Genomic DNA, 20,757 nt, shown 5'->3' on the forward strand with positions numbered 1-20,757 from the left:
GGGGACAGAGGGAGGGAAATGGGGACAAAAACATGAGAAAGGGTATCAATGTGTGAGTAGTAATGCACCTACTACCTGGTGAATGTGACTGTAACCCCTTTATACATTACCCAGACAATAAAAAGGAAAATCTCAGGAATATCACCAAGGCCCTGAGTTCAAGCCCCATGATCTCCCCCACACACACACCAAAAAGTCTCATGACTTTCCTGCACAGATTGGCTTCTAGGATTACAAGTGTGAACCACCAGCAACCAGTAGACAGCTTGACTTTATTTAAAGAGGTCAAAATGTGTATTTTTTAATAATTTCTTGACACTATGGGTCTTGATCTATGGGTTGTAGGGTAAAGAGGGGCAGTAGAACAATCAAAAGGGAAACAATACCTAATGGAAGTGAAGAAGAGATCCGAAAGATAGGCAGGGCTTCCGCCAAACTAAAGTGCAATTGGTTTGCATACTCTTGGGAAGAAAGCCTCCACATTCCTTTTCTATGGAATATTGGGAGGAAAAATGATGCAGCCTGGGTGGAAATAGGATTGAAGGCAAAAATGAGTGAAAGTCATAAGTAGACACTGAGCCACTGGCAGGCTGACCACAGATAGCAAGTCTCATGAAAAAATAAAAAAGCTGAAGGGTTAACATAAAAGCTGCAACAGTGCTATCCCTGGAAGATTCAAGAGGAGTCAACTTTCCAACCGTTTTGACCTATAGTTTTTTAACCATAAACATGGACACATCGATAAGTGTACATACATACACATATATACTGATTGCTTTTCTTGGAAGCACAAAAATATTTCCAAAGGAAAGCACAATGGGGGCAGCAGCATCTGGACCTCACACAGGCTAACATCTCCCGCCTCTGTTCACCTGACCTGGAAGAAGGCAAAAAGACCTTGACTAGGAGGAAAAGGTCTTCCCCAGCCCTCTGCTTCTCAGCTATGGGTTCTTTTCCAACTTATCCTGGGCACCAAGTGGCTACAATATCAGGAAGAAGGATGGGACCAGAACTTTTGCCTGGGTAACTGAAAACTAAGATAACTATCACCTGCCAAAAGTTGTATCTCTGACAGGAACTGGGGCAAGAAAATGGTGGTGAGGAAAGAGGATAGGTTAGGTAATGGAGTAGGAAGATATATACTCATATCTGTATGAGTATGTACATGTAGATACATATGAATGAGAAAAATCCAGTTATAGAACGAACTAGGGACACAGCTGAAGGACCTCCATGTTCCTTGTTAGATCAGGTTCAAGGGGGGATTAAAATAGATTGGAAACCCTAAGTCAACAGGGAAATTGTGGCAGGAAGGACAGAAACAAGAAACGGCCTCACAAGAAGTAAGATAGTCTTTCCCACCCCCGCCATCCTAGCTCCCCCGCCATCCTAGCTCCTCAACTTTTAAAAAAAACCAATCATCAAAAGGAAGAAAACACAAAGCTTAAGACAAAGGAGGAGAGAAAAAAGTATTCTCATACTAAAAATTCTGCACACAGAAACATCTGTGTGCAGATTTTTCTAATTTCTCCAGAAATTATGGCAGGCTGGGTGTGAGGCACTAGGGAAAGAGAAGACAGAACACACATCACAGAACTAGATAAGACTTCCATTAAACTCTGGTTTTATTTCCAGTGTTCCCATCACAATAGTAATACACAAACCAAGGCAATATTGGTCTTGAACGGAGAATCACAGAGTCCCCTGGCCCTGGACTTGGTACAATATAACTTTGTTATTGCTTCTGGGTCATTTTATCCTCTTGATATTTTGGGGGATCATGTCCTATAGAGTTATATACTGATTTCTCAGCTCTGTATATGATAAACTGAAGGCTGATGACATTTTTTTCTCATCAGTCTCTGCCACAGTGTAGCGATAGTTCTCCACATGGGCATGTTTAGCTATTTTAGAAAACAATTTGGCTCTTACAGTTTAGAAATCTGGCCCAGAAATGGAGCTTCATTCCCAATCCATTTTAGCTTTGCAACTTGTCTCTTCTTCAATAGATATCCCAAAGTAGTTCTCATTGTCCATCCTGAGACTCAAGAGCTGGACACACATTTAGACTGCGTTACATTTCTGGGGAAGCAGCCAGATCTCAGGTTTCATTTTCTCAAGAATGTCCACCAGCTGCTGGTTGCCTTTTCACATCCCATTGAACATCACAAATATCTTAGAATATCTCTTCACATCTGTCTGAACTTCACTTCCTATAAGTGAGACTATCCAAACCATCGTGGATATTGGTGAGAAGAATGGGGTCAGGAACAGGGAGAATCAGGTCTAAGTAGAGGAGTTTGGTCATGGATGTCTAGGATTGGTTCTTTAAGGTTTGAATACTTTGTGAAAAGTTGTCACCACGTCTTCCACCTGGCTTGTGATAAACTCTGAAAGAATCATCCTTGGGCTTCACTTCCTGATCTACCTTCAGTGATGAGGCCATGGCCCAGCTGGACACTCTGCTAGAGACCAGAGGCTCTGGGGAAGAGGACCAGAGGAACCTGAGGTATCTCAGCTGCCCTCAGGACCTGGTCACACTCACTGGCTTTTTCACTGCTTGTTCATTCTTGCCTCCATCTGCCCAGTCCACCTGTACCCCAGTCTACCCAGTCTCTCCATCTGGCTGCCTGCTATATACTCGCTCCTGAGCTCACCTTCCTGGCTTTTGCCCCTCATGATGGAAGTTACATCACCACAGCTAGATTGTCACATAAGGTTTTGATTCTATTCTGTGGTGTTTGGCAGACAAGTTTCCTCCCTGAAAATAATTCATTCTTTCCCTCAATAAATGTGCGCAGAGCTGGGAGGGGGAAGAGTCTGGGAATGGAGCGAGTATTGCTGAAGAATGTGTCATATGTCACATGCTGAGATTCAGAAGCATTCTTTGACCTTCTTGTAAAGATTTCTGGCAAGTCATCTATGGATGATTTTTTCCTCCTAATTATGGGTGTGTCAAAGTAAAAGATTTCTGCTATTTCCTCTCAATATATCTTTATCTCCGGAGTTTTGCCATTGACCCTACCATTCTGACTCCTAGGACTCCAAAAAAGTGCAGATTATATGAACATGCTCCTCCTCAGAAGAGGAAGTGGGGACATTTTGGAGGACCTCAATATTCATTTTAGAATCAATTCCCCTATTGTTGGTTTTTAGGGTCCTTTATTTCTATGGAAGTCAGTTTATGCCTTAATTTTAGACATATCGCCAAAAGAAAAACAGAATAATGTGTTTTCTGTGGTGATATAGTTTGACATTCTTCCCCGTTATCTCATTTTTTCTATTTCCAATATTAGTCAAAATTTTCAATTCTAGATTAAATTAACTTTATTATTTTTCTACTATTTCATATGCTATGCTCTTATACTTGTTTCCTTTATCCTAAAGGTTTTATATGTAATCAACATTTCTAAATGTTATCTTCAGATAGGCTTTATTAATTCCCTTTATATCTTTTGCCTGAAAAAATACACATGTTGAAAATCTACTGGAATCATGAAGTTATGGTCAGCTCTCAGGCTCTGCCCTCTCCCAACTCTGTGCATGTATATTGGGGAAAAGAACGAATTACTTTCAGGGAGGGAATTTTTCTCTGTCATTTGTACAATAGAATCATAAACCTATGTGACACTTTAGCTGGATATATATATATATATATATATTTTTTAAGTCTACCTGTGGTGATGCAACTTCTGGCATGAGGGGCAAAAGCACTATTCGCAATCTTTTATTCCACAAATCATTACCTTGTGCAAATAACTTTCATGGTGAGATAGTTCACACCAGGATTAACAAAAATGAGTAGATAAAGGCTAAAATCCTGGAGAAATTGGAAGTATCTCTCACAGCCAGTAAAAATGTAAAATGATCCAGCTGTTTTAAAAATCATTTTGCCATTTCCTCACATGTTAAGCATAGCATGGCCATATCACACAGCAATTCCATTTCTATTTCTATGCCTGAGAAAAATGCCTAAGTTCACACAGAAACTTGTATGTAAATGTTTATAGCTGCATCACAGCCCAGACCAGAAACAGCTCACTTATCCAACTAAAGAATAGATGAACAAAATGTTTATTAGAGCAGAAAATAGCTTTTAGTAATAAAAAGGAATAAAATATTGATACATGCCACAATATGGATGAACTTTGAAAACACTATGTTAACGAAAGGAAGTCACGTGCAATTGACTATATATGATTCCATTACACCCAGAAAATGAACATTACATTTACAGAGACAGAAAGACTAATGGTCGATGAGAGATGAGGAGGGATAAGTGTGAATAAAATCTCAAGGTCACAGAGTCCCCTTTTAACGTCATGAAAATACTTTGAATTTGACTCTGGTATGTTTGTACAGCATAAAAATTATACATGACCTAGGTGGGTGGTATGGTATGTGTTATGGTACATTTCAATACAACTTAAATGATATAAAAAGTAGAAGTGCTTAAAAAGTGAACGACAGCTAGAAGCAGAGGAAGCCATCCCAAAATCATTCTATGAAGCCAAAATCATATTCATCTCCAAACCAGGGAAAGACCCCTCCCTCCAAAAAGAGAACTACAGACCAATCTCTCTGATGAACATAGACACAAAGCTATTCAATAAAATACTAACCAACAGAATCCAGAGACAAATTTCAAAAATTATACACCACGATCAAGTAGGCTTCATCCCACAGATGCAAGGTTGGTTTAACATTTGCAAATCAACTAATATAATACATCATATCAATAGAGCTAAGGTTAAGAATCATATGATAATGTCTCTGGACACCGAGAAGGCATTTGACAAAATACAACATCCATTCATCTTGAAAGCACTAGAAAAAATAGGAAGAGCAGGTACATTCCTTAAAATAATTAAAGCCATATATGACAAACTACAGCCAGTATCATATTAAATGGAGAAAGACTAGAATCATTTACTTTAAAATCAGGAACTAGACAGGGATGCCCACTTCCTCCACTTCTCTTCAATATAGTGCTGGAACCCTTAGCTATAGAAGTAAGACAAGAGAAGGACATCAAAGGGATCCACATAGGGAAAGAAGAAATCAAACTATCCCTACTTGCAGATGACATGATCCTATATCTGAACAACCCAATAAACTCCACTCCTAAACTCCTAGAACTAATAAATCACTTTAGCAAAATGGCAGGATACAAAATCAACCTGCAAAAGTCAGTAGCCTTTCTATACGCCAAAAATACACAAACAGTGGGAAAAATCAAGAAAATGATCCCTTTTGCAAAAGAGTAAAATGTTTAGAGATTAACTTAACCAAAGATGTAAAGGAATTATTTCATGAAAACTATAAAAGCCTAATGAAAGAAATCGAAGAGGATACCAGGACATGGAACAACATCCCACGCTCATGGATAGGAAGAACCAATATAGTGAAAATGGCCATATTGCCAAAATCGATATACAAATTCAATGCAATCCCCATCAAAATCCCAAAGACAATTCTTTACTGAAATAGAAGATACAATCCAAAGGTTCATATGGAGCAACAAAAGACCTAGAATAGCCAAAGCAATTCTAGGCAAAAAGAGTAATGCAGGTGGTACTATAATACCAGACTTCAAACTCTACTATAGAGCCAAATAACAAAAACAACATAGACCAGAAGATCAATGGAACAGAAGATCCAGAAATAAAACCACATACCTATAGTCATCTTATATTTGACAAAGGAGCTAGAGATCTACCGTGGAACAAACACAGCCTATTCAATTATTGGTGCTGGCAAAACTGGGTAGCCACATTCAGAAAACTGAAATTGATCTCAGCCTGTTGCCATGCATAAATGTTAACTCAAAATGGATCAAAGATCTCAATATCAGACCTGAAACTCTGAAAGCGTTACATGATAGAGTAGGAGAGACATTGGAACACATAGGCACAGGCAAAGCCTTCCTGAACAGAGTCCCAGATCACAACAGAGTGGAGAGATTTGACAAGTGGAACTACCTAAAAATAAAAAGTTTCTGCACAGATGAAAACATAGCTACTAAAATAGAAAGATAGCCAACCAACTGGCAAAAGATATTTACCAATAATACATCAGACAAATGCCTAATACTCAATATCTAAAGGGAATTCAAGGAACTAATTCCCCCAAAGCCAATAAACCAGTCACAAAGTGGGAAAGGGATCTAAACAGAGACTTATCAAAAGAAGAGGTTAAGATAGCAAAGAAACATATGAGAAAATGCTCATCATCCATGGACACAAAGGAAATGAAAATAAAAACAACCCTAAGATACCATCTTACCCCAATCAGCATAACCAATATTCTGAACTCAGACAGCAACAAATGCTGGTGGGGATGTGGAGAAAGAGGAACCCTACTGCACTGCTGGAGGGAATGGAAACAAATTCAGCCACTCTGGAAGGCAGTTTGGAGGTTCCTCAACAAACTAAATATAGACCTTTCCTACAATCCAGCCATACCACTCCTGGATATCTACTCTAAGCATCATAACCCAGGATATGATAAGGACATCTGCTCAGCCATGATCATAGCTGCACTAGTCACAATACCCAAGAGATGGAAACAACCCAGATGCCCTACTAGAGATGAATGGATACAAAAAATGTGGTATGTATATATACAATGGAATTCTATATAACCACCAGATAAGATAAAATAATGGCATTCACGGTGAGGTGGATGAAATTAGAGTGAATCATGTTGAGCGAGATAAATCAAGACCAAAGGAACAAAAGTCATACTGTCTCCTGATATGTGGATCTTAGATTCAAACAGTACAAGAGTGATGACTCAATACTTTTGGTTACTCATGGTCATGACATGGTCTTTGAGATATGAATATAACTATATGGACATATAAATCTATGGTGGGATATATACTCTAAAGACATTATGTTATATTGTATAGATCAATGCATATCTATGATGAAGTTTCAGCTTAACTTTAATTTTGTTTCTAAATTTATGTGCCTGTGATTGCATATAGAGATTCCCTTCTTGAATATTGTTTGTTAAACTTGACATTTGAAATTTGATGTAAAAAAACCAGTGTTAATAAAATCTTTTTTTTAAAGTGAATGTCAGGAATAGGAGAGGCTATTACAGAAGAGCTCAATATATTTTTGAAATCTGGAGGAGAGGTAATGACTTAGCAAAACAGAAAAGCACCTTCAAGCTAGATTCTACCATGAATCCCTGAAGACAGATGATTCAGTAGGAACCAATAAGAAAGAGACCTGGGGCTGGGAATGTGGCCTAGTGGTAGAGTGCTTGCCTAGCATGCACGAAGCCCTGGGTTGATTCCCCAGTACCCCATACATAGAAAAAGCCAGAAGTGATGCTGTGGCTCAAGCAGTAGAGTGTTACCCTTGAGAAATTCCAAGGACAGTGCCCAGGCCTTGAGGTCAACCCTCAGGACTGGCAAAATAGAAAGAAAGAAAGGAAAGAAGGAAGGAAGGCAGGAAGGAAGCAAGGAAGGAAGGAAGGAAGGAAGGAAGGAAGGAAGGAGGGAAGGACAGGAGGAGGAGGAGGAGGAGGAGGAGGAGAAGAAGAAGAAGAAGAAGAAGAAGAAGAAGAAGAAGAAGAAGAAGAAGAAGAAGAAGAGGAATAAGAAGAAGAAGAAAAGGAAGGAAGGAAGGAAGGAAGGAAGGAAGGAAGGAAGGAAGGAAGGAAGGAAAAGAAAGAAAGAAGAAAAGAAAGAAAGAAAGGAAAGAAAGAAAAAAGAAAAAAAGGAAGGAAGAAAAAACCCAATTGTTACATATTTTGGATGTGATTCCTTGAAATTTTGGTTTCAAGGAATCAAGATTTTCCTTGGAACAGAGTTGAGACAACCATTTCCAAAATGGTGTTGGGTGTACCTGTGGTGTGAGGAAGTTGTGGGAACCAAATCCAAAAATTTTAAAAGTTATGCCAGGCTCAGTACAATGTAGTCAATGGTCAAGTTAAAAATATAGTTGTTTAAAGCTGGGCACCAGTGGCTCACATCTGCAATACTAGCTACTGAGGAGGCTGAGATCTGAAGATCGTGGTTTGAAACCAGCTCGGGCAGAAAAATTTGTGAGACTCTTATTTTCACTTAATCACAGAAAAAGCCAGAAGTGATCTTGTGGCACAAGTGGTTGAGTGCTAGCTTTGAGCAAAAGCACCCGGGCCCAGAGTTTAATGTTCACGACCGACAAAAGGAAGGTTGTTTAAAGTGAAGAGTGTGGCTCAGTGGCAGAGCATCCACATAGTAAAAGGCCCTCAGATCAAATCCTATTATCAAGAAAAAAAATGTATTTAAAACAAACTTGAAAAAAGTTAAATTGATCATAAATAACAATGTATACTTTAACTGGATTTACTTCTTGCTAATGTTTAACCCATTTGCTGGTTTTTCTCTCTTCCCTCATGTATATTTATATGCATATGTGTATATGACATGTTATTTGTTTACATGTATATATGTGTATCTTTGTACACACATATATGTAGGCAAAAACATATATACAACAAATAAATTTATATACTTGAGGAGAAATTTCATACGTATGAATGGATATATTTCATCTATTAAAATAATACTAAATTTAACACTTAATACTTGATTATCTTTCAGTAACATTAACACAGTTACAATTTTTATTATCTTTAAGTAGTTATAAAATTTTAAATCATTCATCCTTATTGTATATGTAGTATGTATTTGTGCTTTTCTTTTCTTTTCCAGTTGTGGGGCTTGAACTCAGGGACTGGGTGCTATCTGTGAGCCTCTTTGTGTTCAAGGCAAGTGCTCTACCACTTGAGTCACAGTGCCACTTCTGTTTTTTAGAGATAAGAGGTTAATTGGAGAATAAGAGTCTTATGGAGGCTTCTCTGCCCATCTGGCTTGCAATCATGATGCTCAGATCTCAGCCTCCTGGAGTAGCTGGGATTATAGGCATGAGTTACTGCACCCAGCTGTTTCCTCTTTTCTTTTCTTTTTATTTTTTTAACATCTCCATTACAAGGGCAGTCTGTAATTTCCTATTGTGTTTAGCTGTGTGACATCAGTCTCTTTTAATCTGGAATAGTACTTTTTTATGACCTGATCTCTTTTGAGGAATATACCTATTGTTTCCGTTTTATGACCCCTCCCCCAGGTTTACTTTTCGTTTTTTTTAAATTTTATTGTTGGGGTAATGTATAGAGGGATTACAGTTGTAATTCGTCAGGTAGTAGGTGCATTACTTCTCACACATGGATACCCCTTTTCATATTTTGGCCCTGTTTCCCTCCCCCCCACTCCCTCCCAATCATCTTGTTTCCTCCTTCCCTTCCTTATTTGAAATAAACAAACAAACATATATACATACTATACCAGGTAACAAAATCAGATACGTTCACTTTTGTGATGAGGTTTCTCCTGGTCATATATTAAAGGATATTTTTGTGTTTGTGAGTTTGCTTGTTACAAACAACAACAAAGCAACACCAGGAATGCAAGGCTATATAAGAGGTATTTCTGAACAGACCTCCTCTAGTCAAGGGAAGGCAGATGGGAGGAAGTCGGCTTGACAAGACAATGGAGAAGCTACGCATGCAGGACAGGACAAAGAACAGTCTAGTATTTCTGGTAAGCTTTCATTGTAAGAAAAAGCAAGGATTGGGTGTCTGGGGTGAAGGTGGATTCATCAAACCTGATGGCTAAACAATACTATGAGGGAACAACACAGGGCTTAACCAGTTTATAAACTTCTGAAGCTAAAAGATCTATTTTTGGTGGTACTGGAGCTGGAATTTGGAGGCCTCAGGTGCAATACTGCTTACAACTCTGTTTTTCACTGTTTCGTTTGGTTTGGTTTTGTTCCTGTCTAGGTATGCATCTGAGCCACAATCTGCCTCCATCGTGGATCACAGGAATGTGCCACGGTCCAGTTTCCGCCATGGAGGAAGAACCTCATGGATTTTCCTGACTGTGCTGTCCTGCCACTGCAGTCCTCCCAATCTCAGCGTCCCTTCTAACTTGGGATTCTGCTCTAGCTAGCTTTGAACTGCAATCCTCTGGTCCTCAGTATCCCATATAGTGAGGATTGCAGGTTTGAACTATCAGAGCCTGGCTGTAAATACATAAGTTTTAAGAGTTTTAAGGGTTAAGTGAACAAATAATATGAAAGGATAATAGATATACTATACAATAGCCACCAAAATAACATCTCTCTCTCTATATGAACCAATGGAAATTTTGGTGAAAAGTTACAAAGTAGATGGAGGAAAAAGCTCATAAAGTAACCATAAATGTGGTTTAAAGCAAAGGGCCTTGCCAAATGAAGTTCAATCAGCCTAATTAGAAGACCCATGATGCTAAGGTGAAGCCTACCCCTCACATCAGGATGGATCTGGTTGTGTGGGCTTTGGACATGTACAATTGCTCTGTACAACTGATGCAAAACTAAGAACGGTTGAGAGGGGTCTATGGGAGAGGGAAGGCAGAATGAGGAGGAAGCAGGGTTGGAGAGAGAAAGAATGATTGAAAACATGTTGAAAATGTTTGTTGTGTCGTCTCCCTTTTATGCTTTTTTGGATTCTGTTCATTGGTGTAAAGTACTGTGCTCTCTACAGGCTTTTAGCATTATCACTGAACCTCTTGAGAAATCTCAAGGGGTTTTGTGTTCAAGGTTTCTGTTTTTGTGCAGGTAAAAAGCATTGTGTATTTGAGGAGCTGTAGGTAAGAGCAGAATAGAACTTGTAAGTCCCTGAGCATGCAAAGCTTTCAAAGATTACATGTTATCCAAAGGGAGATCACAATGCAATAAAAGGATCTCTTATAATATCTAGGTAGTAGGTAGAATGATTAAAATATTGAGGTAAACACACTCTATTGAAAGGGTGTAGTGAAGGCATCTATAGGACACAAGAGGGATGAACAGATTAGCATATCTGGGTGATGGAGGGAAGCTGTAGGTTCAATTCCCTTATGTTGTTTTCTCCACCACCAGCCTTAAGAATCTTTGCTTTCTGCTCAGGCTCTGTGATGTGGCGTGGAACGGTGTGTAATTTAGAATGTGTACTCAGTGCCTGGATTCTGATGTGGATCTTCTTCTTTGACCTCGAAGCCATACCACAGCATAACTGAACTTCAACTTGACTTCTTGAGTATTCCTATCTCCGACTTCCTGTCTGGGTTTCTCCTTCTCTCTCTGTGCTAACAGAAGAGGAATTTGTATTTCCCAATAGCCTAGAAACAGAGAGCTATCAAACAGGTAATAAAACTAGAGCTGCTCCGAGTGTAATACATGGATTTAATGTGATAAACTTCCCTTTAAACACTACCTTTGCCGCATCCAACACATTTTTCTAAGTTGCATTTTCATTTTATTTACTTTTACATATTTTAAACCTCTCAAAAAATTTGATCAATGAGTTAATGCTTTGTTTAATCTCAGAACATTTTGGGATTTTTCTAACTACCTTTCCTCTACTGATTTCTATTTTAACAGCTTTTGGCCTAAAAGCATATTTCATATGGCTACTGTTCTTTTTTATTTATTAAGGCATAGCTTATTTCCCAAAATGTGTTATATCCTGGAGGATGTACCACTTGAGCATGGGGAAATGATTATGTATTCTGTTCAGCTTGGGGAGATTATTTGATAATATTAATGATATCCAAGTGATTGAATGTGTTGTTTCAGACTATGTCCTGATGATTTGCAGCACAACCAAGCTTCAATTTCTGTTATAAAGTTTGTTGAAGCTGTTAACAGTATCAGTAGGTTCATCTATTTCCTTTCCTATTTCTAACAGTTTGTCATACATTTTGACAACCTGTTATTAGATATATACACAATGTTTTCCTTATGTTGTTGGAAAATTGAACCCTTCATTATTATTTGATACTTCTTTTATCACTGGTAACTTTTCCTATGCTTTGCTTGAAATTAATACTATTTCTGTTTCCTTTCCTTTTTTTCTTTGTGGGTCATGGGGCTTGAACTGGGCCTGGGTGCTGTCCCTGAGCTCTTCAGCTCAAGGCTTACCACCCTACCCTTGATCCAAGCCCCACTTCCCATTGTCAAGAGGTTAACTGGAGAAAAGAGTCTTAGGTCTTTTGTGCCTGGACTGGCTTTGAATCTTGGTCCTCAGATCTGAGCCTCCTGAGTAGCTAGGATTACAGGCATGAGCCACCACACTCAGCCTGTTTTCTTTTGATTCATGGCAATATTTCATGGCAAATATCTATAGGATTTATATGTTAAGAGTATTATCTCATATCTTCAACTTTAATATTCATTATACCCAATCTTCCTTTTTATTTTCCCTTTTTTTCTCCTTTACGTTATCTTAAACAGGAATTTTGTTTAATTTTATTTGGATCCCTTTTTCTAGAAGTTCTAACTGTGTATTTTTAGGGTATATAACATGATGCTGAGTATTCTTTCCTATTTATCTTCCCATTTCCTTTTCCCATACCGTGGTGACTACTCTTACAGTCTTACTCTCTATTTATATGTATTCAATGTTTTTAAAATAATTCCTGCCAGGCACTAGTGACTCACACCTATAGTCCTAGCTACTCAGAAGGCTAAGATCAGAGGATCACTGTTCAAAGTCTAGGCAGGAAAGTCTGTGAGATGTTTATCTCCAATTAATCACAAGAATATTTTAAATGGCACTGTGGCTCAAAATGATACGGTACTAAGGCTTGAACTTGGGGCTTGGGAACTGTCTGTCCCTTAGCTTTGTTGCTCAAGGCTTGCACTCTACCATTTGAGCTTTTTTGATGGTTAATTGGATATAAGAGTCTCATTGATTTTCCACCTGTAGCTGCCTTCAAACCAAAAACCTCAGATCTCAGCATCCTGAGTAAGTTAGGATTATGGCTGTAAGACACTGGCACCTAGCAATGTTCTTTTTCACTCCCAGAGAGGTCTTGGTTTCAGTGATAAAACATGTGATCATTCTATTTTGTAGGATCCCAGGAAATAGCCTTGGGCACTTTGTGAGTTTTCTGTTGTTGTTTTGATTTTTTGAAAGCCATTAATGATGTTCACTAATAGGAACTACTAGTGGTAGAATTTATGTTAAGTTCCTAGGAACTGGGCTGTGTTTAATGTTTTCTATAGTTATAACCATCAGAGTTTCAAATTTCTTCTAGTACCCAGGTTTTGTCTCTGGTGCTTTAGTTTTTCATAAGGTTACTTCCTTAAGTAGAGCATTCATGACACAGCTCATGTTGGGTTTAAATCTCCTATTTCTAGTAGGTATGAGTCCCTGGGCTGTGGGGTTCATTCATGACTTTAGGTTTGTTTTTCTGAATCTTACGGTAACACAGGGTGGGTAGAAGAGGCTGGAGATAGGCAACTTTCCTTCTCCCATATGACATAGCACCTAGTGTTGATGTCTTCTACTAAGAAGGCTCCTGTTAAAGAGAATAATTGGGGTCTGTTTGAAAATGGTTCCTTTTCTCTCTTCCTGATGGAAATATGAAGGTTTTCCCATGGATCTTCACTGTGAGAGCCTGACAGGGAATCTTGCACGAAATAAAATGTAGGAAACTGTGTAAGATTAAAACCTATGGAGCAGCCTCACTCTAATGATAGTTCACAAACATTCTTTGGCAATTCATCAAATTGTCCACTTAAATGTTCTTTCCAGTTTACGATTCCATTGGATTTTGCCTTGATTATGCTTTCTGTGAAGAGGTGGGAGGTGGTTTTACTTGGGAGCTCCATTCTCTGATAGCACTAAAAAAATTTTTTTTAGCTTATTCAGTTTTCCAAAGCTCCTTAATGCCATAATTGACTCTTTTCTCACAGGATGATTCTTTAGCTTCCTATTCACCTTCTCACATTGCTAGATAACTTTTGATTGGCCCAGAGAGATATCAGAGATAAGAAGGCTAGGAGAGACCAGGAGATCATTCTTCTAGAGCAATAGATCAGGCAAGGCTAGAGATTCAGGTAGGGATAATGTTTACATTTGCAGTTCACAGCCAACTAATCTGGGTATGCGGGATTCCAAGCACCAGTTCCATGATTCTGACTTATCTTAGTTACAGATTACAAGTGTTCTAAAGGGGAATGGACTCTTTGTACCACTTGATCCTATGTTTCACTTAATGTCAAGCATTTTCACCAAGCCTTCCTCCATGTTGGGCAAATCTAGAGAGGAGAGACTTCTGACTAAACTTCAAGTATGAACTCAAGTCCTTCTTTTAGATTCTCAAAAAAAATAAATTGAAAAATCTGATCATCTTATAAAATTAATCAAGAAAGGAATAAACTATTATTTAAAATTGGGAATAATATTATTTTTAGATAATGGATATCTATATTTCCTAAGAGTAGCTTCTTTATGTTTCTTTTCTTCTTAGCATCAGGGAAGAACCAAGAAAAGAAAGGTAGGAAATGTTAAGGTAAGGTGCCACTTGTTTGACCTAGCACCTCAAAGGTGACTTGCCTGTCTTTCGATGAGATCCTAGGTTGATCATCTCTGAGGATATGAATATTTGGGTTTTTTTTTGTCAGTTGTGAGGCTTGAACTTCCTTAGGGTTTGAGTGCTGTTCCTGAGCTTTTTTGTTACCAAATTGAGCCACAGCACCACTTCCGGTTTTCTTTCATTGAAGGTAAGAAGAGGATCACTGAGATGGCTTTGAACCACAATCCTCAGATTTCAGTTTCTGAGTAGCTAAGATAACATGCATAAGCCACTAGTGCTCAGCTGAAGACATCAGTTTTAAGCAGTGTCTTTCAGAAAATAAAGCCTGTAGAGGAGAAGTAAGGAGGAAGGGCAGTCAAACTCAACACTTCTCGGTCTGTATTCTGCCCAGCCACAGGCATGAAGCAGTGATGAGCCTGAAGAGTGGGTGCTGGTCAAGTGAGGAACACATAGCCTGGCAAGGAAAGTTTAGTGGTTGCTTTGGAGTCACAACTTCTGTGTTCCATGCTTTATTTTGGGATGCTCAGACTCATCTCTGCGGTAACCTCCTGTGGTGATTCTGAGTATCACAGTACTTTATAAATGAAGCCACATAAGTATGTGAACTTTCCTCATAACCTCACCAAGTGCAGCTGCCTGTCAAGCCAACTACTTAGGCAAAACTTACATCCCATCTCAAAAAAAAATAGAGATAAATGTGGTGGCACTCTTCTGTCATCCCAGCTGTGTGGGAAATACAAATTCAATAATCACTGACTAGGCCACCATAGGCCCAAACAAAAAACCCTATTTTAACAAACAAACAAAAAATAAAACAAAGCCAAGGCTATGGGTATGACTCAGGTGATAGAGCTCCTGCCTAGCAAGCACAAAAAAAAAACACCAAAACAAAAAATTGTAGTTATCTTGTCCCTGATTCTTGGTGCTTTCTGATTTAAATATCACATGGGATTCCCATAAATGGACTCCTGTATGTCTCTACTTTCATTATGAATATCAGTCTCCTGGTTGTCTAGGTCAGAGAAATTGCCATACAGAAGTAGACCAAGACATGAGAAAGGGTACCAATGTTTATTAAGTAATGCACCTTCTATCTGGTGAATATAATGTAACCCTTCAATTAATTACAATAAAAATACATGGAAAAAAGAAGAGCAGCAAGAAGCTTCTTTATGTTCTGAAAAAGTGATTGGTCTTTTTTTTTCTATGCCCTTTATTTTATATGTTCTGTTATACTAGGGTTATCAGTGCTACTTGTCTAGGAAAAGGAAGCTCCTGGAGAGAGATTATAGAAAACTGAGAGACAATGAACATGGGAGAAAGTAAAGGTCTCAGGCTTTACTCTGCTAGGCTCCCATGTCTTCCATTTGGCTACAGCTTTGTGTTTTCTCTCTTTCAGCCCTCCAGGCCAGTGTAGAAATACCACCTTTCAACACCATGCCAATCCCATTCATAAGGTATGTAATAAAAACAACTGCTGGGGCCAGTCATTTGCTTTCACAGGCATTCCTAAATTATGTGCCCTCTTTGTTGCCTTTGGCTCCCACAGCTCTTCACATACTCCTGTGACTCAGTCATCACCTCCTCTGCACTCTGCTTACTCAGAAATCCCTCCTCCAGACCTAATGCCAGCTTCTCTGCCTGAGCTTTCTCGACTTGCCCTTCCATCCTCTCACTTAACCAGATCACGTTCCTGTTCGGTTGAATTTCTTTCATCCTCACAACTGGGTAACAAACTCTCTACCACAAAAGCTTAGCCCTCTCCTTCATCCCAAGTTTCCCTCGCTAACTGCATGCATCTTCATCCTTCAACACATCACACTCAAGAGAACAGATTCTATTCTCTAACCACAGGCCATTTTGTTTCTGGTAGGTAGTCCTGCTGATGTCCTCTTTATGTCCCAACGATCAAAGGCAAAGAGTATTAAAACATGGAGATTTCTCAATTCTCTTGGTGGCAGGCTCATAACAAGAACACATTTCTCCCAAGATTGCCACACTGTGATTTTCAGCAAGAAAATGTTTCCTTCCATCCTCCGGATTCCTATTTCTGGAGAGACACTAATGCATCACATGTGGAGAACAGACATATTCCCTTTCTTGACCTTAATATACAGGAACTTTTAAAGAGACAAGAGAAGAAGAAAACGATTTTTGAAACTTTGGAAAAGGCAGGAAAGGAGGATGATAGACCAGTTTTTGAACAAAAGTGGTCAGAAAAGCAATTGACATCTTCATGGTACTCTATGCATTCCCTTGTTGGTGAGCAGGATACCATAGCCCCCCAAACTGACTGGGACATGAAAGGCAAAACAGAGCATTTAGGAATTCATCAGCAGCTCCTATATATGAAGACCATGGGGAAGAATTTAGAGCAGAAAGACAGTCAACTTTTCTGGGGTCTTCCATCTCTGCACAGTGAGTCAATAGTGGCTACGTTCTTGGTGTCTAGGGAAGGTGGCTCAATAGAACCTCATCTTATCTTATTCAATGAAATTTGTAAAGATCCTGTAGCCCAAATGCAGGGCAGACGACCACCACCACTTCCTCAATCCATCCCTCTTCCTCTGGCCAATGTGCATACCCAACCCATGACACAATCTCAGACTCTACCTTTTACACGGACCCATTTCCATACCTGTGCGAACCCTCCTCTTCTCACGATACCACTGTATTCTCCACCCTGTGGAAATCCTTCCCACAGTCCACAGAACAGGAATAACCCTGTCACCTTAAATGGAAATCAATACCTGGACTGTCACATGGTACAGAAACATCAAGATAGTTCATGGGGTTCAGTTCCTGAGGTCCAAAATCGTCAAGAATCTATTTGCCCTCTAGCTTCCAATGTAAAATTTGTGAGGCAAACCCCACAATCCTATGTCCCAGTGTCTGCCTTTTCTGGCCATTTTTGTGAACCCCAGAACCTGCAGCTCCATGTGCCAAATAGGCTAATCCCACCCTGGTGCTTCCAGGCCTATCTCAGCCCAGGGTCTTTGGTACTAATGGAACCACAATGCAATTCAACACAGATAGCTCACCACAATTGCAATCCTGTTTCCTTGCAACCCTTTGAGTGTCACGGCCATATTTGCAATGACCAAAGGAAGAGTCAAGTGAGTCAACTGGGAACTTTCTATGAGAGTGTTGCTACAAGCTCGCAGCTGAGAAGGGATACAGCACAGAATCTTGGACACATCTTAGGGAAATACCCATTAAATAATTTACCAATGGATTCAGAATACTATGTGTTGAACTGTCCAACAGCTGCACCTGAGAGACAAAATAAATGGGTGTATAATTCAAGGAATAGTTCAGGTAATACATCACTAAGGCTCCCAATGAGTAATTTGAATGAGCTTCAAATAAGAAGCATTCTTAGGCTGCACGTGATCAGAAAATTTTGGCAGATCAGTGTAGGTCAGATTCCTTTGATGGTGTGTCGTTCGTGGCTGGTTGGTGACAATATGGTACCTCATTCTGGGAGTTCTCATACACATATGGAAAAAACAAATTTGCTACCACTATTAAGTAGAAGCTTCTGCTCTGTTACTACACTGGAACTTCCCTTTCTTGATCAAAAAACACAACAGATGCTAGAAGCCCATATTATAAGGTTTCAGATGAGTCAGAGGTGGGGCCTTCCCCTCAAGGTTCTTGAATCTATTAAATTCTACATGTTGAGAGAAGCAAAAACATGGCCCCTTCCCCAATTTGACTTCCTCTCAACCTCCAGGCACCTTGCACGCAGTGCTACATCTTTTCAAGAAGATGTGGTAGGGACAACAAATTCAATCCCTATCTTGCGTCATTCTCTCTCTGCCAACTTACATGTAGATCAGAAAGGACATGGGCTCCTGACACGATTACCTTCTAGTATTGAGCATGAGCTTGTAGATCAGACTTTTTTGCTCTGTACACACAATACCGTAGAAAAAGTGAATCTGAATAAAAGTGAATTAGAAAGTAGATACAGTCCAGGGCAGTTCACAAAGCAAGATGTGGCTGGGCCTAATCCAAGAGATGAAAGGGTAAGTTTTAGCCACACAGAAAAAATGCTTCAGGACAAAAGCATGGGGGAAATCTCAGAACATTTTCCAACATCCGATATAGACAGAGTTAATGAGAAAAAAACTGTATTAGCCAACAGATACAGCCCAAAGTGTAGGAGACAAAATGGAGTTATGCATACATCAGAGGATGGGAATTCTCACCACAGAAGAGGAGTGCTTCAAAAACAAAATATGGTGCATGAGAATCTAGAACATTTTACAAAACCCAACCAGTTGGGAAGTACACAAATGACAAATACACATTTAAGTAAAGTGGAAACTACCTTGACCACTGAATATGACCCAGTAAGCCTATCAATTCTGAAAGATCCTACACTAAAGTTTAAGTTGAATACTGGGTCACATAACCAGGATGAGTCTTCTTCCAGTGACATGTCCTTTCCTTCAGGCAGCCTTACTTCTGAATCATCGTTGTCTTATGACAACAGTATCTCCAGTGGGGAAGTGGAAGCTTTCCAGGAACTGCATACTTACCTGGATGGCATAAGGCGCAATACAGAGCAATGGGACACTGGTAAGCATGCCAAGTTCCAGGGCAAATGTTACACACTACCTGAGAGAAGACTGATCTCACCAGAATCCAAAAAAGAAGAATTTATAAGGGAGGACTCGGGGTTAGAGATATCCACAGCAACAAGTAAGAGCCACGATGATCAGGAAAGGAAAGCAGAGAATCCTTCTGAAAGCAACTTCAGAAAAAAAATAAGGCAATTTTTTCAGTGGATTCATTTTAGGAAGAAAAGCACAGGAGAGGAAAGATCTGAGAAAGATAAAGCTCTCTTTATGAGTTGTGGGCCTCCTGAAGCCCATGAGCTAATGGAAACTCTTGGAAAGCTATTGGAGAAGAAACTGGCATGTAGACAGGTACCTCAGGACATGGGGATGAGTCAGGAGAAAGAATTGCAGGACTGGACAAAGCTCAACAAAGAACAACCTTCTACCTCGGACTCACAGCAAGAAGCTATCTCTCCTCGCCCGAGTTACTGTTCAACTGTGGGATGGATCTATGAGAATAACAAACCTCCTCAAAAGATTACAGCCTTCAGAGAACAGTTATGAGTCCAGAAACTTTCTTCCTCCCTGCACCCTCCAAAATGCCAAAGTCCTATCCAAGCTTTACCTGCAAGCAAGCATGCCAGATATTTGTACATGCTCTCATATTTTTGAACACCTTGAAGGCTAATTCATCTTTGAAAAGAAGTGCTTTTGCAGCATTTACAAGAAGGAAAACATTCATAAAGGAACTCAAATTTCTGTTTAAAAATTTCTTCAGTATAACACATCCTGTGATGGGAATAACCACTCTAATAGCAAATCAAGAATAAATGTTTCTTTTAATAGAATTACTTTCTCTGTCGTCTGCACTAGGGTTTGGGGATCCTGGATATATGCACAGGGAAATGAAGGAATTACAGTAGCTGTTAATGAGATTTGTCTTATTTCACTTCTAAAGTAGATGGCCAATTCTGTTTAAGGAGCCTGACAATAGCTTTCTCAGCTTTATCCCACATCTTTAACTTCACCATTTTCAGATATATTTCCTCTAAAATAATTTTTTGTGCTAGGCACTGGTGGCTCACACTGGTAATCTTAGCTACTCAGGAGGCTGAAATCTGAACATTGTGATTCAAAGCCAGCCCAAGCCAGGAAACTCTATGAGACTCTTATCTTCAATCAAAACAGCTGGAAATGGAGCTGTGGCTCAAGTGGTAGAATACTAGCCTTGAGCAAAAGAATAGCTCAGGAATAATACACAGATCTTGAGTTCTAGCCTCAGGGTTCACGTGAGCGCAAGTGTGTGCACACACACCCCTCCCCCACTTGCACACGCGCACACACACACACACAGTTTTCATGAAAAGAAAAATAACTCCAAGTGTTCAGACACACATTTCCAAAAATCAAGAATGTGGTTCAGATCATCTTTTTACCTACTTCTCAATATTCCAAACTACAAACAATTGTAGGTAAGATGAGTTATTCTACAATAGAGCCACAAATTCCCCTTGCTGACTCCAGGAAGTCTTGGAACTGTAATTATGGTATTGATTAGACATTAGCCCAACCTGAAATCAGTCATAAGAACAAGTGTGCGAGAAAGGGTTTCATGTCACCTATTCCAACTATTTTTTTTATAACAGTACAAAGAATGGAACTGTGAAAGTGGCCAGGTATAAGAATGTTTTCCTAGAAATTGACTCATTCTTTCCTAAAAAACAAACAAAACCAGATTTGAGCTGTCACTAGTGGTTTACACCTGTAATCCTTGCTATTGGGAGG

General features: G+C 39.4%; 1 protein-coding gene, 1 long non-coding RNA gene and 1 pseudogene across 2 annotated transcripts in view; 1 reads left to right on the forward strand and 2 right to left on the reverse strand.

Moving 5' to 3' along the window:
- LOC150064792 (uncharacterized) overlaps positions 1 to 20,757 on the reverse strand; it is a 37,850-nt gene that overhangs the window by 15,680 nt on the left and 1,413 nt on the right. The gene's annotated exons all lie outside the window — the stretch shown is intronic.
- LOC150064794 (proteasome activator complex subunit 3 pseudogene) lies at positions 1,693 to 2,446 on the reverse strand (annotated as a pseudogene).
- On the forward strand, positions 16,666 to 19,536 carry LOC150064795 (spermatogenesis-associated protein 31D1-like). Its single transcript, XM_090329017.1, has 2 exons — positions 16,666 to 19,114; positions 19,283 to 19,536. The coding sequence occupies exons 1-2, from the start codon at positions 16,705 to 16,707 to the stop codon at positions 19,534 to 19,536; spliced, it is 2,664 nt and encodes an 887-aa protein (XP_090185143.1). The 5' UTR covers positions 16,666 to 16,704.

This window comes from Megascapheus bottae, chromosome 3 (genome assembly GCF_031878675.1).
Source record: "Megascapheus bottae isolate mThoBot1 chromosome 3, mThoBot2.hap1, whole genome shotgun sequence".
Lineage (NCBI taxonomy): Eukaryota > Metazoa > Chordata > Mammalia > Rodentia > Geomyidae > Megascapheus > Megascapheus bottae.